The following is a 25,529-nucleotide window of genomic DNA, read 5'->3' on the forward strand; positions in this document are numbered from 1 at the left end:
ATACGGATAAGTACATTCACATACAGAAAAAAACAGAACACCTTGAACGACTAGTGATAGGACGTACATATTCACAGGATATATACGTAACAATGTTTTTCAAAAATGATAAGCATTTCAGTCACCTCGGTTCAACAGCCGGCCGCAGTGACCGAGCGGTACGAGGCACTTCAGTCGGGAACCGCACGACCGCTACGGTCGCAGGTTCGAATCCTGCCTTGGGCATGGATGTGTTCCTAGTTTAGTTAGGTTTAAGTAGTTCTAAGTTCTAGGGGACTGATGACCTCCGATGTTAAGTCCCATAGTGCTCAGAGCCATTTGAACCATTTTCGGTTCAGCATGTGTCCTGTTGCCTAGTAGGCACAGGGTCCGCCATGGCTCCTGATAACTTGTTCCATGCGCGATGGCATTGACGCGTATAAGACGCGAATGGCGTCCTGTGGTATAGCCATCCATGCTGCACTCAACTGGTTCCAAAGTTCATCTGTGGCGGTTGGCATTGGGTCACAGCGCTGCACCCGTCGTTTCACCGTATTCCACACATTTTCGATTGGCGGCAAGTCTGGTGATCTGGCGGGCCAGGGCAAAAGGCTGACATACTGTGACACCAAGAAGGCACATATTCGTGCAGCAACATGTAATCGTGCATTGTCTTGCTGAAAGAAGGCGTCTAATCTACATCTGCATCTACATGGATACTCTGCAAATCACATTTAAGTGTCTGGCAGAGGGTTCATCGAAACTCCTTCACAATTCTCTATTATTCCAATCTCGTATAGCGCGCGGAAAGAACGAACTCCTATATCTTTCTGTACAGGCTCTGATTTCCATTATTTTATTATGATGATCGTTCCTCGCTATGTGGGTCGGAGTCACAAAATATTTTCGCATTCGGAGGAGAAACTTGGTGACTGTAATTTCGTGACACTCTCTCCCCTACTTTGCGATAATACAAAACGTGCTGCCCTTCTTTGAACTTTTTCGATGTACTCCGTCAATCTTATCTGGTAAGGATCCCACACCGCGCAGCAGTATTCTAAAAGAGGACGGATAAGGGTAGTGTTGGCAGTCTCCTTAGTAGAACTGTTACATTTTCTAAGTGTCCTGGCAATAAAACGCAGGTTTTGGTTAGCCTTCCACACAACATTTTCTATGTGTTCCATCCAATTTAAGTTGTTCGTAATTGTAATTCCTAGGTATTTAGTTGAATTTATGGTCTTTAGATTTGACTGATTTATCGTGTAACCGAAGTTTAATGGATTCCTTTTAGCACTCATGTGGATGACCTCACACTTTCCCTTATTTAGGGTCAATTGCCAATTTTCACACCATACAGAAATATTTTCTAAATCGTTTTGCAATTTGTTTTGATCTTCTTATGACTTTACTAATCGATAAACGACAGCGTCATCTCCAAACAACCTAGGACGGCTGTTCAGATGGTCTACCAAATTGTTTATATAGATAAGAAACAGCCAAGGGCCTATCACACTACTTTGGGCAACGGCAGAAATCACTCCTGTTTTATTCCATGACTTTCCGTCAGTTACTACGAACTGTGATCTCTCTGACAGGAAATCACGAATCCAGTCACATAACTGAGACGATACTCCATAAGCACGCAATTTCACTACAAGCCGCTTGTGTGGTACAGTGTCAAAAGCCCTCCCGAAATTCAGAAATACGGAATCAATTTGAAATCCCTTGTCAACAGCACTCAACACTGCATGTGAGTAAAGAGTTAGTTCTGTTTCACAAGAACGATGTTTTCTAAATCTGTGTTGACTGTGTGTCAATAGACCGTTTTCTTTGAGGTAATTCATAATGTTCGAACGCAATATATGTTCCAAAATCTGCTGCATATCGACGTTAATGATATGGGGCTGTAATTTAGTGGGTTTACTACCTTTCTTGAATATTGGTTTGGTCTGTGGACCTTTCCAGTCTTTGGTTACGGATCTTTCGTCGAGCGAACGGTTGTATATAATTGTCAAGTATGGAGCTATTGCATGAGCATACTCTGAAAGGAATCTAAGCGTATACAGTATGGACCAGAAGACGTACTTTTATTAAGTGATTTAAGTTTCTTCTCTACTCCGAGGATATCTACTTCTAAGTTACTCATGTTGGCAGCTGCTCTTGAATCGAATTCTGGAAGTTTTACTTCGTCTTCTTTTGTGAAGGCATTTCGGAAGGCTGTGTTTAGTAACTCTGCTTTGGCAGCACTGTCTTCCATAGTATCTCCAGTTCTATGACGCAGAGAGGGCATTGATTGTGTCTTGCCGCTAGCATACTTCGCTTACGACCAGGATCTCTTTGGACTTTCTGCCAGGTTCCGAGACAAAGTTTTGTTGTGGAAACTATTGTAAGCATCTTGCATTGAAGTCCATGCTATATTTCGAGCTTCTGTAAAAGATCGCCAATCTTGGAAATTTTGCGTCTGTTTAAATTTGGCATGTTTTCATTTTTTTTCGTTGTTTCTGCAGCAGTGTTCTGACCTGTTTTGTGTACCAAGGAGGATCAGCTCCATTGTTTGTGAATTTTACTTGATATAAATCTCTCAATTGCTGCCGATACTATTTCTTTGAATTCAAGCCACATCTGGTCTACACTTATATTATGAATTTGGAAGCAGTGGAGATTGTCTCTCAGGAAGGCGGCAAGTGAATTTTTATCTGCTTTTTTGAATAGGTATATTTTTCGTTTATTTTTGGAGGATTTGGGGGTTACAATATTCAATCTTGCTACGACAACTGTGTACTCAATAATCCCTGTATCCGTTTTTATGATTGTTGTTAACTCAGGATTACTTGTTGCTGAGAGATCAAGTGTGTTTTCACAACCGTTTACTATTCACGTGGGCTCATGAACTAACTGCTCGAAATAATTTTCATAGAATGCGTTTAGCACAATTTCGGATGATGTTTTACGCGTATCTCCGGAATTAAACATGTAATTCCGCCAACATACCGAGGGTAAATTAAAGTCACCACTAACTACAATCGTATGAGTCGGGTACGTGTTTGAAATCAAACTCAAGTTTTCGGTAAACATTTCAGAAATTGTATCATATGAATTGGGAGGTCAGTAAAAGTATCAAATTCTTATTTTATTCCGGTTGCCAACAATGACTTCTACCCATACTCAATCAAAGGAACTACCTACTTCAATTTCGCGACGAGATAAACTACTTCTAACAGCAACAAACACGTCACCGCCAACTGTGTTTAGCCAATCCTTTCGGAGCACCGTTAGGTTCTTTGCAAAAATTTCGGCTGTGCGTGTATCCGACTTTAGCCAGCTTTCAGTGCCTATAACGATTTGAGTGAGCATCAGTGCTTTCTATTAGCACTTGAAGCTCTGGTACTTCCCCAAGACAGCTATGACAATTTACAACTGTTGTACCGATGGTTCCCAGATCTACGTTCTTCCTATGTTCGCCTTGCACCCTTTGTGACTGAACCCCTTTTTGTGTTTCCCCGAGACCCTCTAACCTAAGAAAACCATCGAATTCGCGCCACACAGCACCTGCTACCCGTGTAGCCACCTCCTGCGTATAGTGGACTCCTGACCTATTCAGCGGGACCCGAAACCGAACCACCCTACGCCGCAAGTCGAGGAATCTGCAGCCTACACGGTCGCATAATCGTCTGAGCCTCTGATTCAGACCCTCCACTCGGCTCTGTACCGGAGGTCCGCAATCGGTCCTGTCGACTATGCTGCTTTCATCTCGCAAACAAGACTGGCAGCCTTTACCACTACTGTTAGCCACTCGAAACCAGAGAGAATCTCTTCTGATACAAAGTGACACACATCATTGCTACCGACGTGAGCCACTGCCTGCAGTTGGCTGCACCCTGTGCTCTTCATGGCATCCAGAAGTATCCTTTCCATGTCTGGAATGACTCCACTCGGTATGCACTCGGATGCACATTGGCTTTCTTCCCATTCTTGGCAGCCATGTCCCTAAGGGCCCCACAACGCTCATAATGTTGGAGCTTCCAACTATCAATAATCCCACTCTCTGTAACTGCCCGGATCTTGCAGGCTGAGAGGTTTCCTCTGAAACAGGACAGGCATCTAGCTTAGCGACAGTGTCAGCCACAGACAGCACCTGGAACCTGTTGGTCAAACTAACTGGGGAAGCCTTACGTGCGGCCCCCTGGGAAGTCTTTCGCCACCTGCTACGCCCAGGGGCGACTTCCCATTCGACCACAGATGAGGGTTCAACCTCGGTGCGGGTAGTAACTGGGCTGGCTACCAGTGAGGACCGATTGGAGCATTGGACGTGCTGGACTTCCGTTGGATCCCTATAGCCAGCCCACAACAGTGGTGCCCATCCACTGCAGCCTCAAGCTGTGTAACAGAAGCCATCACAGCCTGGAGCTGAGAGCGAAGTGTCACCAAATCGGCTCACATCCACAACAACAATCACAGTCCCTATCCATACTAAAGACCATGGAAAACTAAACTACCCAGATAAACGGACTATCGGCACATGCTGCGGAACTCTACAGTAGATGCTGACGAAAACGCAGCAACTGTGTCTAATGAATTAGATTAATACCGAGAGATTCAAAAACCCAGCCAACGAAGCACTCAGGTGAAACTAAATAAATTGCCCCTGATTAGAAACTTGTAATATGTCACAAAATCGGTTTACTTTCGGACGCAAACAAAAACTCGAGGACTGTGGCTATTAGATATTAAATTAACACGCAGAAACTCAAGAAACTAAACTATTAAGGCACACAGATGATGATATAAAATTCGCTCCTGGTTAGGAACTCGTAAAAGTCACAAAATCGGTTACTTCCCTGTTGCTGCTTCTGTCTCGGCCGGCTGCTGCTGCCTAACTGACCGTCTGGGGTGTTGAGCAGAAAGGGTATGGCTACGGGTCGCAGGATGTCATTCATGTAGATCACACTGGTTACAGTGCCCTGGACATGTATCAGCTGTGATTTGTGACTGTACCAAATAGCACTCCACACCATAAGGCCTTGAGCTGACGCTTGATGTCTTGTGCGAATGCGGTCGCTGTGATGCCGCTCCCCCTGTCTACAAATGGTTCAAATGGCTCTGAGCACTATGGGACTCAACTGCTGTGGTCATCAGTCCCCTAGAACTTAGAACTAATTAAACCTAACTAACCTAAGGACATCACACACATCCATGCCCGAGGCAGGATTCGAACCTGCGACCGTAGCAGCAGCGCGGCTCCGGACTGGAGCGCCTAGAACCGCACGACCACCGCGGCCGGCCCCTGTCTACAGCGAACCAAAATGCGGCCATCATTTTCAAGAAAACAGAGATTGATTCGTCCGGAAATACTATCTGACGCCATTCCAGTCGCCAGTGACGTCGTTACACACACCATTGCCGTCTTGCATGTTTCTGCACATTCGTCAAAGAAAGGCGCAGAAGGGGACGACGCACCCGTAACCCAGACGGTAATAAACGACGACGGACTATCACCCCAGACAGTGTACGATGTGTTACACTGTTCTATTGTTGTGCCAGAGCCGAGGAGGACGCAGATCTGCCCTGTAATTCCGTAAGGTTGGTCGGCTTGTTGGTTGGTTAGGGTGAGGGTCCAAACGGCGCGGTCATCGGTCCCATCGGGTTAGGGAAGGATGCCGGCTGTGCCTTTTCAAAGGAACCATCCTGGCACTTGAGTGAAGCGATTTAGGGAAATCACGGAAAACCTAAATTAGGATGATGGCCTGAAGCGGGTTTGAACCGTCGTCCTCCCGAATGCGAATCCAGTGTGCTAACCGCTGCGCCGCCTCGCTTGGTTTGGATGAGGTGTCGATCTTTTCGGGAGTGGTCTGAGTGGTGTGACCCGACCCATCTCGTCGTGTTCTACGGCCTTCCGTGAATCATTCGACACACACACCCTCTGCGCTGCCGTAACACTTCGCCCCACACGAGCAGCAATTTCCCGGATGGATCTCTGACGCCAATAATGTACCCTCTTTCAGACTCACTGATTTGATGGTACGTTTCGCGCATACGCCTGCGAGGCATCCTGCACGTCTGCTCAAGTCACACTGATCCATTACCTTCGGTTTACAGCGACAACGAGAGCCACAGACACATTTTACAGGCAGCTGGTGTTGGAACGCGATACCGATGTTGACCTTGAACCCTCGGGCCGATTGTTCAAATACTAATCATTTCTGCAAAACTTAGTAATTTACATGTACTGTGAATGTGACCATTCTATTTCTAGTCGTTCAAGGTATTCTGTTTTTTTTTTTCTGAACATGAATGTAAATGTTCAGACTGCACTAGTAAACTCTTTCTATAGCATGTACTTGAATTTTCTATCGCTGCTACTTACTCTTTTAGTGATTCAATCGCAGCAAATTTTAGTTTTACAATAATACTTGATTCACAAATAGTGACGTAAGATAGTGTTTACTTCGAGTGGAGACTTTATGCAACAATACCTCAGACATGTACCATGTATTTACGAGATAGAGTGCCTTGAGTGAAAAATGATGCACAAAAGGCAAAGCTGAATACAAAAAGTAGTGCAGTGTTTCTATTGGACATAAGATTTATCGTCAGCTGGAGGAGGGTGATTCTGAAAGAAATGGCCAAACCAGTGACACTTAGAAGGATTACAGCATATTGTATAAAAATGACGTATACCTAGGCAAGATGAATGTAAATACTTACCGGTTGCTCATATTACACGTCAGAATTCATATCAGCACAAGGCAGGTAACAGTGAAAGTACTGAATTAAAATGATATGTTATCAGTACTCTGTACTCCCGTAAATTTACGGGGCTTTAAGTTCGGAATTTTCCAATCAAGAGTGGAGTTATGAATAGGAGATACGCTATAATCTACTAGATGATGTACTGTAAAGACTTAATGTTTAGCGTAATGTTTGAAATCCGTTATAGTCAATCATATGTGTTAATAGGGCTTTGAGTAATTCAATCGAATATTTTCTTTTGCAGTTTCAAATCTAAGCTCGATGTGTGGCGATCGATTATGGGCCTTCGAGAGAGTTGTTGGTGCTTATCTTGAAGGATTCGATAACAAGGAAGAACGAAATACGCAAACGAAGACAGAATGTGAAAAACTGTGCTTGTTTGAGACGACTTTCATTTGCAGGTAAGGGTGTATTTCAGGTTGTCTGTTTCTACTCTCAGTAATACAGTGGAAGTTATACTGAATTTTGGAACCCAGTTGTCATGTGTAATTTGAAAATCTTTATACACCATAAAATTGTACATGGTGCATCTGGAGAGTTCTGTGAATGGTTTCAGAAAATAAACGAAACAAGAGTTACAAACTAAATACTTTTCCTGTTCCTGGCCTTCAGCTCAGCCACCACTAGCTACAACACACTTCTGACACCGGTAGTGACAGTCAACAAACGCTTCTTGTGGAATCGCTAAGAGCACCGTGTGGATATCCGCATCATCACATGAGATGCGATCTGGTGCTATCAACAAGATCCAGAGACCAAACGACTGTCAATGGCATGGTGCTCATCGTCTTCCACGACTCCAAAAAAAAGTCATCTGACAAATCCATGATTAAGACAAAGTTGATCGCCTTTTTCGACAGCAAAGGCTTGATGGATAATGAATTTTTAACCGAGGGAAGCAGTGAAAACGATGACCACTATCCCACTGACTGTCATTGGTCTTCAGATTTTATTGGTAGCACCGGGTCTCATCTCCTGTAAAGATGCGAATATCCAACAACGCGTGACCACAACGCTTCCAGCGATTACACAAGAAGCGTTTTCTGACAGTTTCCAACAACTTTACAACCAACGTCAGAAGTCTGTTGTAGCTAATAGCGATTACTTTAAGGGTCGCGAAAGATATTTCGTTTGCAGCTATTGTTTCTTTTTTTTTCTGACACCATTCAACGAACATTTCGGACGCTCCTTGTAAGATACTGAAACAAGTTTTTAGTACGTGATAGCGCGAAGAGCAGTGAGTACTTTTGTTGTAGGTTTTCTAGTTTTACATTTTTTATGTGCTGAGATATGCAATGAAACTTTAACTTTAATCAAGGATGTACTTTCTTAATTGGATACCAAGGCCCTTGAAAGAATGGAGGAAAGGAGTTATTGTTTAACGTCGATGAAGAGATAATTACGATGAGGGTGAAAATTGGCCGTGTGCTTTTCAAAGGAGCTATTTCGGCATTTGTGTCACGAGATTTAGGGAAACTACTGGAAACCTAAATAAGGAGGACCGGACTGGGATTCTACTAAATACGGGACTAGTAACTTAACTATGGCCAGTGCTCTTGAAAGCTGGAGTATACAGGTGAAACCTGTCTCCTGCTACAAAATTTCGAAGGTTGTTTAGGGATATTTTTTGAATATTTTGATGTAAAGGACCTGTGGTTTCCGGTGAATCGTTACAGAGTAAATGCATTTCGATGATTTCTTACTCCCGTTTGTATTTGTACCTGTATCGCATTGAAAATGTCTGCACATCACTGCAAATGTTGATGGTATGCGTTGTGTGTCTTGACTGGAAACAAACATGTTCCATTCACTCACGCTGCAATAATGCTCACTTCCCTCTTGCCCCCCCCCCCCCCCCCCCAGCTTGCATTCCGTATTGGTCGGATGTCTCGTGTGTGCTTTTCCGACAGTGTTACTTGTGCAGGGTGGTTACAATTGAACTTTCACGTTGCAAAAAAACGAGAGATCGTAGGGCAATAAAATTTTGTGGAAACTTTTGTAAGGACATGCGGAAGAGAAATAACAAATAAACCACTGACAGAAACATTTTATTTCCACATAAGAGGATAACTTTTTTTTTAATTTCGTGCCATGTTTACGTCCAGGATACAAACGTTGCTAAGTATGACAACCATCTGCATCTGCATGCGCGACAGCCTCGATACCGTTTCACAATTGTTCGCAGCACTTTGCGAACGGTGGACCATGGGATTTTCAACTGCCGTAACACTGCTTGAAGGTCGCAGCCGGCCGGAGTGGCCGAGCGGTTCTAGGCGCTTCAGTCTGGAACCGCGCGACCGGTACGGTCGCAGATTCGAATCCTGCCTCGGGCATGGATGTGTGTGATTTCCTTAGGTTAGTTAGGTTTAAGTAGTTCTAAGTTCTAGGGGGCTGATGACCTAGGAAGTTAAGTCCCATAGTGCTCAGAGCCAACTTCCGAAATGTTGTCAATGGAGTTCGGCTACAACCTGTACAGGTATGAATATTGATATAGTTTTCGATGAAAGACAGGAAATGTGTTTTATTTGCAGGCAAAAACTTTCGGTCCAGTACCCTTTATTGTCCCCAGTTGCCACGTAAACATCTCATAAGGGAACGGAAGAATGCACGACGTCGCCTTTTCTGCTTTTTCACAACGGACTGCGGCAGCCGTGATATAACTATACTTTTCGTTTGAGTTGTTGTAGAACTATTTTAAAGAAATAACTTCGATTAATTAAGAAAAAAACATGGTTGCTTTAATATTTCGCTACACAATAAAATTACGAATGTAAGCCAAACTGCAAAATACTTACACCATTGCATACTCTCACTAGCCTAATACCTTTTTTTCTAAATTTCAAACAGTTTATCAAATAAAGGGAGAGGCCAATGTTTTGTAACACAGTAGGGTACTTATTGATCAAGCATATGAGAGGACCGAAAACAAAACTCCCTAGAAATTACACATTGGATTTTTTTCCAAATTGACATTACCAAACGAAGAGTAGAAAATCGACAAATGGGATACCGGATTAACCAAAGTGAGGTCTAGTTTTGCTAAAAAGGATTTAATTGATTGAAAGCTAACAGAGACATAAAGAAAAAGTTAAGTAGTGATTTGAGGAAAATTTCTTTGTCGAATTTGCATAGCCAAACGGCCAAACGCAGAATGGGTAGTGGACAAATGGGGATCAGATTGACCGGCGTAAGGTCTAGTTTTGCAAAAAAAAAAAAAAATGCAATTTCTTGGAAGTGTTCAGGGTGATCAAGAAAAACTCATTCAATAATTTGAAGGAAAATTATACACTGTATGCCTGTCCGAATTTTCATACCCAAACGAAGAATGAGAAATAGACAAATCGGGATCAAATTGATCGGCGTAAGGGGCTAGTTTTGCAAAAAAAAAAAAAAAAAAAAACTAATTTCTTGAAAGTTTTCAGGGTGATTAATAAAACCTTAATTAGTGATCTGAGGGAAAATTGCACACTGTATTTTTGTCCAGATTTCCACAGCCAAACGAAGAATGGGTAATGGGCAAATGGGGTATCAAACTGAGTAGCGTGAGATCTAGTTTTGCAAAGGAAGATTTAATTAAAAACAATGGCTCTGAGCACTATGGGACTTAACTTCTGAGGTCATCAGTCCCCTAGAACTCAGAACTACTCAAACCTAACTAACCTAAGGACATCACACACATCCATGCCCGAGGCAGGATTCGAACCTGCGACCGCAGTTGTCGCGTGGTTCCAGACTGTAGCGCCTAGAATCGCTCGGCCACCCCGGCCGGCGAAGATTTAATTGCTTGAAAGTAATTAGGAAATTCAAGAAAAGCTTTAAGAGCGATTTGAGGGAAAATTGAAATATTTCGCTAATAACTGCTTCTAGATACGTAAATGTGTCAAAAAAGTTCATCTCTGCTAGGCCGAGCTGTTTTGCGCATAATAAGTTACAGTGTCGTGATATTTAACTGTCTAAATTGTTTTCTTCGAATCAAGAACTAAACTTAGAACACTTCGAGAACAGAAAACGTTAGGAACGCAAATTGGGTGACAAAAGGTGCCGTTTCAAGACCTAGCTGTTTTTCGTGAAAACGTTTCATTTGACTGCATACTCATAATAATAGAATACCGATCGCTATTTAAATTTGTTATGTTTCATGCTGCTGAACAAAATGCGAGGGTAAAAAATGAAAAAAGTCAAGTGTTTTGTGAAATGTTTTGTCTAAAAGTAAGAAGTAAAACAGATTAGTGAAATATTCGGCGTGCCTTTAATTGCGCTAGAAATTCTGTACTGCCAAAAGAGGTGCCGACTAAGAATTTAAAGTTCAATGTTTAACACAAAATTGTAAAGAGTACTAGAGGATAGTTGTCTGGTGCATTTTCGAGCATCATCAAAGGCACATCAAATGTTTCTCTAACCTGTTTCATTTCTTACTTTTAGACAAATCATTTCACAAAACATTTGACCGTTTTTTCTTCAAAACCATTTTTAATGTTGTCACTGTCACTGGTAAACGCTATGAGACTCTTTTGCTCACCAACGTCATTCCAACCCTTCAACAGCGTGGATGCGCGGGTAGGACCATTCTTATGCAAGATGGCGCTCGTCCGCACACTGCACAGCCAGTGAAGCCGTTACTGCAGATGCATTTCGGAAAAGCTAAAATTATTAGCCGTCATTTCCCTACAGCTTGGCCGTCCATATCACCTGATCACAATCCGTGTGACTTCTGGCTGTGGGGTTACTTGAAAGATGTTGTGTTCAGTGCTCCAATTACGAACGTGGCTGAATTGAAGGCACGCATTGCATAACGCATTCTGAACGTGACCCCTAGCTACTCCGACTTGTGGAGCACGCTGTTGCTCGATTTCAACTTGTGGCAGAAAACGGTGGGCAGCATATTGAACATGTCTTGCGCCAATCTCATGACAATTAAAAACTGCTGTTACTTTGCTTTTCGTGCGGTTAATGGCCCCAACACAATTGACAACAGGGCAGTTTTTGTAGCCCATGTTATACCAGCTCACCGTCATGCTGTTCAGAAAACTCTTCTTTCACCTCGTCGTCGAAGCTGAATCGCTTTCCGACCAAACGTTCTTTTAACCTAGGGAACAGGCGATAGTCACTGGGCGCAAAGTCAGGACTATAGGGTTGGTGGGTGATTCTGTTCCACTGAAACTGTTGCAGGAGAGCAACGGTTTGCCGAGCGATGTGTGGGCGAGCGTTGTCATGGAGAATGTGTACGCCCTTGCTCAACGTTCCTCTTCTCCGGTTCTGAATTGCTCGTTTGAGTTTTTTCAGAGTCTCACAGTACCTGTCAGCATTAATTGTGGTCCCAGCGATTCACCTCCGACAGCGAGGTGAAAGAAGAGTTTCATAACTTTCTGACGAGCATGACGGCGGACTGGTATGACATGGGCATACAAAAACTGCCACAGCGTCTACAAAATGCATCGCCAGAAATGGTGATTATGTCGAAAAATAGCTAAATGTTCAAGCTATAAACTGATGTAAACCATTATAGAAATAAGCAGGTCTATGTACTTATGAAAAAATAGGAGACATTACTTTTAAGATTACCCTCGTGCATACTATGTTCAACAACTTCATCAGTGCACTCGCTACTCGTATCTAAAGAGTGTATACAAGGTGTCCCAAACTTTTATTGTCAAAATAATCCAGACAGCAGAGTATCATAAATTATTTTTGTACAGGGAATCTGTGTCCGGAAATGAATACTTCAAGGTGTACGATGTGTTCAACAAGAAGGCACATTTTCGTAAACTGCTTACATTTCACAAGAAACAAGTTGCCGCGTCCATCTCGGTGACGCTACTTTTAAAAACAGCACGAAACGTTCTGTGATGTATCCACAGTGAAGTCAACCATTGTTCAAAGCTCATGACTGATCGTCGAAGATAGAATATTATGCACTGGGAACTCTTCGCAACAGGTGTCATCCTATGTTGGAGAAATTTATCGTTGGTGGTAGAAATTTACGAGAAACTGCAATATTCTAACCACAGCAAGATTTAAGGGAAAGAATTTTCGCACAGTAGAATTCTGAGATACGGCGTTGGATCTGGTGGGAGGAGATTCATCAATAAGCACCCGTCAACTTAACCCTTTACTGCAGACTTCAAAGAATACAGTTTGGAGAGTGCTGGCTGATCAACAGTTTCTCCCCTCTCATAAACAACGTACGCAAGCTAGGAGGACCAATGGTTTTAACCCAAAGCTCGGTTCTGTAAATTTTTCTGTTGTAACGTATGCATAGAAACTTGCGGTCGTAACTAAATACTAATTACCTACCGTTAGTTCCTTATCTGAAAGTAATCAGTTTGAGTCCCCTACTGCGTGTATCATTTTAACCCAAAAGGTTTGGAGACAGTCTGTATTGTTCTAACAATAGAGAAGTAGCGCGATATGTTTCACCTACAGCATGGATCAACTTCTACTTACGACAGGCGTTTGAAAGGTCCGTGCAAAAATAAAAACTTATTACATGTTTCGGATAAACCTTTTTTATTTTTCGACATTGTCTCCTTTTAGACTTATACACTATGTCCAGCGCTGTTCTAGTTTTTTCGCCCCTCCCGAATAATAGGAACTGTCCAAGTCTGCAAAATAGCTATTAGTTGCTGCAATCATCTCCTCCTTTCAATAAAATCTTTGTCCCGACAGCCATTTCTTCAAATTGGGGAACCAATTGTAGTCCGAGGGAGCCAAGTCCGGAGAATAGGGGGGATGTGAAACGAGTTGGAATCCTATTTCCATTAATTTTGCGACCACAACTGCTGAAGTGTGTGCTGGTGCATTGTCGTGATCGAAAAGGACGTTTTTGCAGTCCAATCACCGGCGTTTTTCTTGCAGCTCGGTTTTCAAACGGTCCAATAACGATGAATAATATGCTCTTGTAATAGTTTTACCCTTTTCCAGATAGTCGATGAGGATTATCCCTTGCGAATCCCAAAGGACAGTCGCCATTACCTTTCCGGCCGAAGGAATGGTCTTCGCCTTTTTTGGTGTAGACTCTCCCTTGGTAACCCATTGTTTAGATTGATGTTTGGCCTCAGAAGTATAGTAATGTATCCATGTTTCATCCACAGTGACGAAACGACACTTAAAGTCCTGCGGATTCTTCCTGAACAGCTGCAAACTATCCTTGCAACACTTTTCACACGATTCCGTTTTTGGTCAAGCGTGAGCAATCGTGGAACCCATCTTGCGGATAGCTTTCTCATCTCCAAATATTTATGCAGAATGTTATGTACCCGTTCATTCGAGATGTCCCCAGCACTAGCAATCTCACGCACCTTAACTCTTCGGTCATCCATCACCATAACAAATGGCTCTGAGCACTAATCATCACCATAACATGGATTTTATCAACGATTTCTGGAGTCGTAACCTCGACAGGGCCGGCCGGGGTGGCCGAGCGGTTCTAGGCGCTACAGTCTGGAACCGCGCGACCGCTATGGTCGCAGGTTCGAATCCTGCCTCGGGCATGGATGTGTGTGATGTCCTTAGGTTAGTTAGGTTTAAGTAGTTCGAAGTTCTAGGGGACTGATGACCTCAGAAGTTAAGTCTCATAGTGCTCAGAGCCATTTGAACCATTTTGAACCTCCACAGGGCGTCCAGAACGATCAACATCACTTGTGTCCATATGGCCACTCCGAAGATTTTGAAACCACTTATAAACTGTTCTAAGCGAAGGTGCAGAGTCACCGTAATGTTTATCAAGCTTCTCTTTAGTCTCCTGAGGGGTTTTGCTCTTCATAAAGTAATGTTTAATCACCACACGAAATTCTTTTTCGTCCATTTTTTAACAATCACTCGACTTCTTTGATTCACAAGAATGCCAAATGCAAACAAATAGACCAATATGGCTGAAACTTGGTGTGCGTTCTTTCCAAAGATGCTACTAACTAAACATGACCTCGATACGCGCCAGTGGTGCCACCTCTCGAACTTTGCACGGACTTTTCAAACGCCCCTCGTACTATACATCATATACAGGGTGAGTCACCTAACATTACCGCTGGATATATTTCGTTAACCACATCAAATACTGACGAATCGATTCCATAGACCGAACGTGAGGAGAGGGGCTAGTGTAATTGTTTAATACAAACCATAAAAAAATGCACGGAAGTATGTTTTTTAACACAAATCTACGTTTTTTTTAATGGAACCCCGTTAGTTTTGATAGCACATCTGAAGATATAAACAAATACGCAATCAGTGCCGTTTGTTGCATTGTAAAATGTTAATTACATCCTGAGATATTGTAACCTAAAGTTGACGCTTGAGCACCACTCCTCCGCTGTTCGATCGTGTGTATCGGAGAGCACCGAATTACGTATGGATCCAAAGGGAACGGTGATGGACCTTAGGTACAGAAGAGACTGGAACAGCACATTACGTCCACATGCTAACACCTTTTTATTGGTCTTTTTCACTGACGCACATGTACATTACCATGAGGGGTGAGGTACACGTACACACTTGGTTTCCGTTTTCAATTACGGAGTGGAATAGAGTGTGTCCCGACATGTCAGGTCAATAGATGTTCAATGTGGTGGCCATCATTTACTGTACACAATTGCAATCTCTGGCGTAATGAATGTCGTACACGCCGCAGTACATCTGGTGTAATGTCGCCGCAGGCTGCCACAATACGTTGTTTCATATCATCTGGGGTTGTAGGCACATCACGGTACACATTCTCCTTTAACGTACCCCACAGAAAGAAGTGCAGAGGTGTAAGATCAGGAGAACGGGCTGGCCAATTTATGTGTCCTCCACGTCCTATAAAACGCCCGTCGAACATCCTGTCAAGGGTCAGCCTAGTGTTAATTACGGAATGTGCAGGTGCACCATCATGCTGATACCACATACGTCGACGCGTTTCCAGTGGGACATTTTCGAGCAACGTTGGCAGATCATTCTGTAGAAACGCGATGTATGTTGCAGCTGTCGGAGGTTTCAAGCGTCAACTTTAGGTTACAATATCTCCGTATGTAATTAACATTTTACAATGCAACAAACGGCACTGATTACGTATTTGTTTATATGTTCAGATGTGCTAACAAAACTAACGTAGTTCCATTTAAAAAGACGTAGGTTTGTGTTAAAAAACATACTTCCGTGCATTTTTGTATGGTTTGTATTAAACAATTACACCAGCCCCTCTCCTCACGTTCGGTCTGCGGAATCGGTTCGTCAGTATTTGATGTGGTTTACGAAATATATCCAGCGGTAACGTTAGGTGACTCACCCGGAATAACGCAACGGCTGCTAAGCATACTAGTCTATCGAGTAGCTCTGCTCTGTGGCACTAACTAAAACATATGGCGCTGAGAATTACTCTTTACGGTTAGTCGTATGTCTGTTGTGGAAGGAATAGAGTGTCAGTATGTAATTTTTCAGGTCAGCGGAGTTTGACGAGTCGCTGAACCTGTGCCGGCTCAGTAGAGAAGATCGACGGAGCCAGCCCAGTGCTTTCAGGAAAGTCCCTGGCAGCTCTGTCGACTACCTGGAGAACCAGTGCGTCAGATGTGAGTACACCCATCTTGTGTCATGTCTACTGTGCTACTTTCAGTCCATGAAATAAATGAAAAATGTATTTAAACAACTGTGACAGTATTATAACACGGGAAAATAATTTTTCAAACAAACAATGATGCATGCATTATTCTCAGTTGTTGCCAATCATTTCTGAGAATTCAAATGATGGTTGTACCACTCAATGAAATGTACAAAACAGTCAAATGGTACTGTAGTATAAAAGTGTGTCCGCAGCTCGTGGTGTAGTGGCTAGCGTTGCTGCCTCTGGATCACGGGGTCCTGGATTCGATTACCGGCCGGATTGGGGATTTCTCTATCCGGTGACTGGGTATTTGTACTGTCCTCATCATCTCATCATCATAATCATTCGTAACGGTTTTCTAGATTGGACTGTGTAAAAAATTGGACTGTGTAAGGACTGGGACTTTGTACGGGCGCTGATGACCGCGCAGTTGAGCACCCCACAAACAAACATCATCATCATCATCATATAAAAGCGAATGAGGCCAAGAGGCAGATCACTTAGTGTGGTTGGCACGGACAAAAAAACTGCCTCCAGGTAATTACATATTGAAGAGATGGCTACGTTGCCCGTAGAATACGCATTACATACACATCAGTTCACTTATATTCGCTATTAAGCCTGTTCAAGAACACTTATATAGGAAGCACTGCTCCTAGGTTTCTTCTTATAGATTCCATTGAGCCGCCCGGGGTAGCCGTGCGGTCTCAGGCGCATTGCCACGGTTCGGACGGCTCCCCCTGTTGGAGGTTCGACTCCTCCCTTGAGCATGGGTGTGTGTGTTGTCCTTAGTGTAAGTTAGTTTAAGTTAGATTAAGTAGTGTGTAAACCTAGGGGCCAATGACCTCAGCAGTTTGGTTCCGTAGAACTTACCACAAATTTCCTAATTTTTTATTGCCGAATATTTAAAAACGGTTCCTCATTTATCCTCTAAAATATATCACCTCAAAAAACTGATATCGTTATCTACATCCAAATTTATGTTCAACAAGGCACCTTATGGCGTACAGTGGAGGGTGCATAGAGAACCACTACCATCGCTCTCATTCTGAGGAAGGCCTACATACGAGATCCAGTTTGTTTTGTTTTATTGTTATCGTCATTGCGTAACATCCGTGGAAGGAATGAATACGTTGCTTGATTCTTCTTGGAAAGTGCACTTTCAAAATTCGAACAGTATGTTCTTCCACGATTATACCGACAGCTAGTCCTGCCAGACTCAAGCAGCCGGGAGTGTTCTTCCTGACCAATCATCCCTTGTGAAACTTAAATTAAAAATCACTGTCACGGTTGACAAGACCGTCAGTTATCCTTATTTCTGCCACGTCTTTCATCACAGAGTCTCACAACGTATTACCACGACACTGCATCTCATCAATCAATATGTTACATACGTTTTTGTTGAGCGTCAACAGTGAATTCTTGTATCACGCGTGAATCCCCTGCATGGTTCAAATGGCCCTAAGCACTGTGGGACGTAACATCTGAGGTCATCAGTCCCCTAGACTTAGGACCACTTAAACCTAACCTAAGGACATCACACACATCCATGCCCTAGGCAGGATTCGAACCGGTTCCGGACTGAAGCGCCTAGAACCGCTCGTCCACAGCGGCCGGCTCAATCCCCTGCATGTCTTCGGGCATTTCGATAGGACGTTTTGGCTTCGTGACTTCTCTATACGTCAACATTGTCGGCGAACAGTTTCATGGAGCTGCTGACGTTGTGCACTCTAGTGGGTGAGGGATGTGTTATTGCCTAGACTTGTATGTGCAGGTTCCACGACCTGCAGAACCCAGTAGGCCGAGGTCTGTTTTACATTGCTCAGAGTCACCCACCACTAACACTTCCTCCTTTACATTTGTGCGCCGTCGTACAACAAACGCACCCGCCGCACTGCATAAAGTATGTGAAGCAACTTCACCAAGAGAGTAGGAAAAATGCCAAGGTCGCCAACCGGTTCCCAACCCTGACTAACGAATGGTCACTCCCTGCTCCAACTCTTATCGCATATATTTGTGAATGAAGCAGAAATTGTTAGGCGGCGAGTTAGTTACATGGTGGGAAAGACCCACAGAAGAACAGCGGTATTCGCGAACCAAAATCTCTCAGTTACTGTTGCGTAAAACTCTCATGTCTGAATTAATCAGACACACACATATGCTGCTTCCGTCGTCTGCGAGTTAATGTGGGAATAGCGTAGTCTCTCGACCAGTTCGAACAACTATTATTATTCCAGACAGTCTTGGGCCGGCACCCACCCGCGATACATAACTGATTTTTGTAGGTGAAGCATTCTACGGTGTCATGCAGAGTGCCTCGGAACGACGACCTAAGTTTATACAAATAATCCTTTTACGTTAAATATTACTTCACGAGTCTGAGATTGGTTGAAACACTGCAATGCTTTATCACGCACGATCCTGTCTGAGGTGGTACGCCTTTACCTTCCTGTGACCTGTAAACTGTTTACGCAGTCAGTTATATACGAACCTGTAACTGAAAATCAACTGCGAACCTTTGTGCAACTTAGTGTAATAGGAAAAACATTACCATGTCATCTGCAGAAGAGAAAGCTGCGATATGTGGCAGAAGAATTTCTAGGACTGAACACAAGACCTATGTTGTTGCTGTTGTTGTGTTCTTCAGTCCAGAGGCTGGTTTCATGCAGCTCTCCATGCTACTCTATGCTGTGCAAGCTTCTTCATCTCCCAGTACCTACTGCAACCTACGTCCTTCTGAATCCGCTTAGTGTATTCATCTCTTGGTCTCCCTCTGCGACTTTTACCCTCCACGCTGCCCTCCAGTACTAAATTGGTGATCCCTTGATGCCTCAGAACATGTCCTACCAACCGATCCCTTCTACTAGTAAAGTTGTGCCACAAACTCCTCTTCTCCCCAATTCTGTTCAATACCTCCTCATTAGTTATGTGATCTACCCATCTAATCTTCAGCATTCTTCTGTAGCACCACATTCCGAAAGCTTCTATTCTGTTCTTGTCCAAACTATTTATCGTCCATGTTTCACTTCCATACATGGCTACACTCTATACAAATACTTTCAGAAACGACTTCCTGACACTTAAATCAATACTCGATGTTAACAAATTTCTCTTCTTCAGAAACGCTTTCCTTGCCATTGCCAGTCTACATTTTATATCCTCTCTACTTCGACCATCATCAGTTATTTTGCTCCCCACATAGCAAAACTCCTTTACTACTTTAATTGTCTCATTTCCTAATCTAATTCCCTCAGCATCACCCGACTTAATTCGACTACATTCCATTATCCTCGTTTTGCTTTTCTTGATGTTCAACTTATACCCTCCTTTCAAAACACTGTCATTTCCGTTCAAATGCTCTTCCAAGTCTATTGCTGTCTCTGACAGAATTACAATGTCATCGGCGATTCTCAAAGTTTTTATTTCTTCTCCATGGATTTTAATACCTACTCCGAACTTTTCTTTTGTTTCCTTTACTGCTTTCTCAATACACAGATTGAATAACATCGGGGAGAGGCTACAACCCGGTCTCACTCCCTTCCCAACCACTGCTTCCCTTTCATGTCCCTCAGCTCTTATAAGTGCCATCTGCTTTCTGTACAAATTGTAAATAGCCTTTCGCTCCCTGTATTTTACCCCTGCCACCTTCAGAATTTGAAAGAAACTATTCCAGTCAACATTGTCAAAAGCTTTCTCTAAGTCTATAAATGCTAGAACGTAGGTTTGACTTTCCTTAATCTTTCTTCTAAGGAGGAGGAGGAGATTAGTGTTTAACGTCCCGTCGACAACGAGGTCATTAGAGACGGAGCGCAAGCTCGGGTTAGGGAAGGATGGGGAAGGAAATCGGCCGTGCCCTTTCAAAGGAACCATCCCGGCATTTGCCTGAAGCGATTTAGGAAAATCACGGAAAACCTAAATCAGGATGGCCGGAGACGGGATTGAACCGTCGTCCTCCCGAATGCGAGTCCAGTGTGCTAACCACTGCGCCACCTCGCTCGGTAATCTTTCTTCTAAGATAAGTCATAGGGTCAGTATTGCAGCACGTGTCCCAACATTTCTACGGAATCCAAACTGATCTTCCCCGAGGTTGGCTTCTACCAGTTTTTCCATTCGTCTGTAAAGAATTCGCGTTAGTATTTTGCAGCTGTGACTTTTTAAACTGATAGTTCGGTAATTTTCACATCTGTCAACACCTGCTTTCTTTAAGACTGGAATAATTATATTCTTCTTTAAGTCTGAGGGAATTTCGCCTGTCTCATACATCTTGCTCACCAGATGGTAGAGTTTTGTCAGGACTGGCTCTCCCAAGGCTGTCAGTAGTTCTAATGGAATGTTGTCTACTCCCGGAGCCTTGTTTCGACTTAGGTCTTTCAATGCTCTGTCAAATTCTTCACGCAGTATCATATCTCCCATTTCATCTTCATTTACCTCCTCTTCCATTTCCATAATATTGTCCTCAAGAACATCGACCCTGTATAGACCCTCTATATACTCCTTCCACTTTTCTGCTTTCCCTTCCTTGGTTAGAACTGGGTTTCCATCTGAGCTCTTGATATTCATACAAGTGGCTCTCTTTTCTCCAAAGGTCTCTTTAATTTTCCTGTAGGCAGTATCTATCTTGCCCCTCGTGAGATAAGCCTCGACATCCTTACATTTGTTCTCTAGCCATCCCTGCTTAGCCATTTTGCGCTTCTTGTCGATCTCATTTTTGAGACGTTTGTATTCCTTTTTGCCTGCTTCACCTACTGCATTTTTGTATTTTCTCCTTTCATCAGTTAAATTCAGTATCTCTTCTATTACCCAAGGATTTCTACTAGCCCTCGTCTTTTTACCTACTTGATGCTCTGCTGCCTTCACTATTGCATTCCTCAAAGCTACCCATTCTTCTTCTACTGTATTTCTTTCCTCCATTCCTGTCAATTGTTCCCTTATGCTCTCCCTGAAACTCTGTACAGCCTCTGGTTTAGTCAGTTTATCTAGGTCCCATCTCCTTAAATTCCCACCTTTTTGCAGTTTCTTCAGTTTTAATCTACAGTTCGTAACCAATAGATTGTGGTCAGAGTCCACATCTGCCCCTGGAAATGTCATACAATTTAGAATCTGGTTCCTAAATCTCTGTCTTACCATTATATAATCTATCTGAAACCTTCTAGTATCTCCAGGGTTCTTCCATGTATACAGCCTTCTTTCATGATTCTTGAACCAAGTGTTAGCTATGACTGAGTTATGCTCTGTGCAAAATTCTACCACAACAGCAAGGCCGTTTTGGTTAGTGTTACAAGGCGAGATCAGTCAATCATCCAGACTGTTGCCCCTGCAACTACTGAAAAGGCTGCTGCCCCTCTTCAGGAACCACATGTTTGTCTGGCCCCTCAACAGATACCCCTCCGTTGTGGTTTCACCTACGGTACGTCTATCTGTATCGTTGAGGCACGCAAGCCTCCCCACCAACGGCAAGGTCCATTGTTCGGGGGGGGGGGGGGGCGGAGACCTATGTTATTTTTTGATGATCATGTCTACGGACTAGTCCGCATAAACAGCGCCTTCGTCTCTTATCAAGGGCGTACCCAGCGAAGGGCAGAGGAGAGCAGAACAAAACAATTGCAAACTGAATACGCATACTCTCCCGCCACGTAGACAGACGCGTATCAGTTAGAAGAAAGCCAAAACATGTAAGGAGTACTGACTAGTAGCGATTGCAAGTGTCAAAACGGTTTCGCCGTTCGCTCATATTCTACTCCTAACTGAAATTTCCAGACGGGTCTGGGCTATAAAAGCTTTCAGTCACGTTCTACCTTCAGCTCACGATGTTTCTTTTTCCTCTGTCTCTTAATACTAGCCAGTGTCAAAATCTACTAAAAGGTAAATACAGAAAATATTCGCATGTAACTGAACGTTTCCTGCCTGACAGTAACAAAATATGAGCAAATCTCCTAGAAACTATACGCTCTCAGTTAGAACATTGTAGCCGGCCGCGGTGGCCGGGCGGTTCTAGGCGCTTCAGTCCGGAACTGCTCGACTGTTACGGTCGCGGGTTCGAATCCTGCCTCGGGTATGGATGTGTGTGATGTCCTTAGGTTAGTTAGGTTTAGGTAGTTCTAAGTTCTAGGGGACTGATGACCTCAGATGTTAAGTCCCATAGTGCTCAGAGCCATTTGTACCATTTAGAACATTGTAGATAATACAGGGTGACAATTATTAAACTATACGAAAAAAAACGTAAATTAGTTACAAACTACGGCGTGCACACACTTCATTCAACATGTAAACCATACTACACGTATTCGGATTTAAGTTATGACAGGTGCGATATGCTTACTATCATTGGCGACGATGTGGCGCAATCGAATAGCGCAATTTTGCATGGCCCGCTGAAGTGTCGGAACATCGATGCTGTTGATGACCTACTGGAATGGCTATTTTCGGTTCAGAAATGATTTTGGGGTTATTGCTGTACACCTTGTCTTCAATATAGCCTCACAAATAGGAGTCGCATGTGTTCAGATCCGTATGGCGACCAATCGAGACCCATGGCAGTGGCGTCTGGGTACTCCAGAGCCAGAATGCGTTCCCAAAGTGCTCCTCCAGGATTTAAAACACTTTTCTACTTCGATTGGCTTGAGCTCCGTCTTGCATGAACCACATCTTGTCGAAATCAGGGTCTCTTTGGATAATGGGGATGAAATCATCTTCCGACACCTTCACGCACCGTTAGATAGTCACCATGCCATCAAGGAATATCGCGCCGATTATCCCGTGTCTGGACATTGCACACCACACAGTCACCCGTTGAGGGCGAAGAGACTTCTCGATTGCGAAATGCGGGTTGTCAGTCCCCCAAATGCGCCAGTTTTGCTTATTTACGAACCCATCCAAATGAAAGTGGGCTTCGTCGCTAAACCAAACCATAATACGCATACTCATTCCCACCGTGCCCCGCGGCCAGCCATGCAGTTTCAACGTCTTAACGCAAACCGTTCAAAAGTTATGACGATATTATTTCGTATAGTTCAATAATTGTCACCCTGTAGATACCTATTATAAAGTGGTAACAGTGATACGTTCGGTGATTAATAACCAGAATTTTTCAATAATTATGGGTTACATTTTGTGTGAAAGTGTGCTTTGTTTCCTCCATCCTTCCCCATTTCACAAAATTAATAGGAGTGGCGACCCTCCATCCCAAGCTCACGCCCCGGACACTGTGCTGTCTTTTTCCCTATAATATCTACAAAATACGTGAAGTCAACACCCAGCGGTTAAACTATAACGTTGCATGACTGTAATTTCGCAGCCCTGCCTGACTGCCGCTACAATGTGCGAGAAGGGAGCGCCGTCATCTCCATGGACGAGCTACAGTTCGCCGCCAACCAAGCAGAGTGCGAAGCCCTCTGTGACCAGGTAAAGCAACATTCTCCTCTTGGATGCCTACACCCGTATGTGTTACATTGAGTGGTTTTACGTTAAGTGTTGCTGGAGATTACGTGGATAGATCAGACATCTAATGAAGAACTCCTGACACAAATTGACTAAGTTATGGGACACATTGATAGCTCACATCCTGAAGTATCAACGAATCGTCGATAGGAGGTAAAGTTGCAGAGGGAGACTACGACTCGACTACGGTATGCAGGTAAAGATGGTTGTAGGTTCCCTAAGTTACGCAGAAAAGATAAAAAATGATACTCGCACATGATAGACTATCATGGAGAGCTGCGTCAAATCAGTATTAGAACTGAAGACAACTATTACGGTATAATCGGAAAACGTTTCAATGTAACGGACCAGTTGCGCTGTGGATGTGAAAACAATTACAGCTGCATTAGACAGTTAATCATACATGTATGGTAAGAGCCGATATTGATCTTTCATTCTTGAACAGTTAATCTCGAAATGCGTTGCTGGCAGCTAAAACTGCAACACCCTGAAAGCGGCAAGCTTCAGATTTGCATGGAGTGTATTACCTACTCGAATATGCAAATAATAGTATTTCAACACAACCGCACAAAACAAGTAGTAATGCCACCCACATTCCATAGACAAGGAAAAATTACACGAAAGGTTTCCTATTCAGAAATTACGTTTGAATATTAGTTGTTTGTGAGAAGTTCATGTTAACCCCAGGTGCGGATTCAAGGAGGGAGAGGGTTACGCCCCACTACCCACTTCCCAAAGGATAAAGTGTTAAGACCGTTTATATTTTTATGTATATCAATTTCCAAGCTTGTTGGATAATTTTCAGAACACAAAGTAGCTGAAAACAGTTTAAAAATACCAAGGAACTCTAGAAAATTACAAGCTGTTTTTAACAAAGGACACTTTTCAGTTGCTCGCTTCAGGTCTAGCCCACGACGCACTTGTGATCTGACTTGGTGCAGAGAGGATTCGAAGCAAGTAAAGGTACTCATTCACAGGCTGATCGTGCTGGCTGACGCAGTTCTTGAGTCCACACGTAGAGCCAGCAAACCTGCACCCTGTAGTCCCCAAAATCACATTCAAATTTAATCACGTATTCTTCTTACAATATTGTACACGCACAACATAGCGATGTTCTGTGGTGGCAATGACCCCTGAGTGTATGCTGACGACAGCGAGAGCGGCGGCGCTCTGCAACGGGCGGTCATCGCCCTATTTCGTGCTAATGGCTGGACAGGGATGCTGATGCGCAGAATCCGCAGCAGCACATGTATCATATGGGCACGACTCTGCATCTCAAGGCAGGAAGGTTCGGTAACCCACGGTTATTTCTGTAAAGGAAGACAGGCCTCAGCAGTGCTGTCCACCCCTGTGAGCATAGGTGTTCAGTGTCAGCACGCCCATCCAGGTTCAAATGGTTCAAATGGCTCTGGGCACTATGGGACTTAACATCTGTGGTCATCAGTCCCCTAGAACTTAGAACTACTTAAACCTAACTAACCTAAGGACATCACACACATCCATGCCCGAGGCAGGATTCGAACCTGCGACGGTAGCAGTCGCGCGGTTCCGGACTGAGCGCCTTAACCGCGAGACCACCGCGGCCGGCCATCCAGGCAGAGACGGTTAAACAACTGCACCGTCCTGGTGTCGAGCAGCTGTCCTCCAGTGTAGAAGACTGGCTGCTGCTGGAGTGAGCTTGACAGTAGCCTACCGGATAGAAAGCCGGTCCACGGAGGTGGACCCAGAACCAGCAGGAGCCCCATCACTGGTGGAGTACAAATCTCGTGGTGGCTGCTTGCAGAATCAT

General features: G+C 43.7%; 1 protein-coding gene across 1 annotated transcript in view; it reads left to right on the forward strand.

The window, feature by feature from the left end:
• Nucleotides 1-25,529, forward strand: part of LOC124555311 — a 471,119-nt gene that overhangs the window by 178,464 nt on the left and 267,126 nt on the right. The window contains exons 5-7 of the mRNA XM_047129186.1: nucleotides 6,974-7,130; nucleotides 16,144-16,271; nucleotides 23,598-23,704. Coding sequence (XP_046985142.1) covers nucleotides 6,974-7,130; nucleotides 16,144-16,271; nucleotides 23,598-23,704 — 392 coding nt within the window. The remainder of the gene's footprint in view (nucleotides 1-6,973; nucleotides 7,131-16,143; nucleotides 16,272-23,597; nucleotides 23,705-25,529) is intronic.

Source organism: Schistocerca americana, chromosome X (genome assembly GCF_021461395.2).
Source record: "Schistocerca americana isolate TAMUIC-IGC-003095 chromosome X, iqSchAmer2.1, whole genome shotgun sequence".
In the NCBI taxonomy this organism is placed as follows: Eukaryota; Metazoa; Arthropoda; class Insecta; order Orthoptera; family Acrididae; genus Schistocerca; species Schistocerca americana.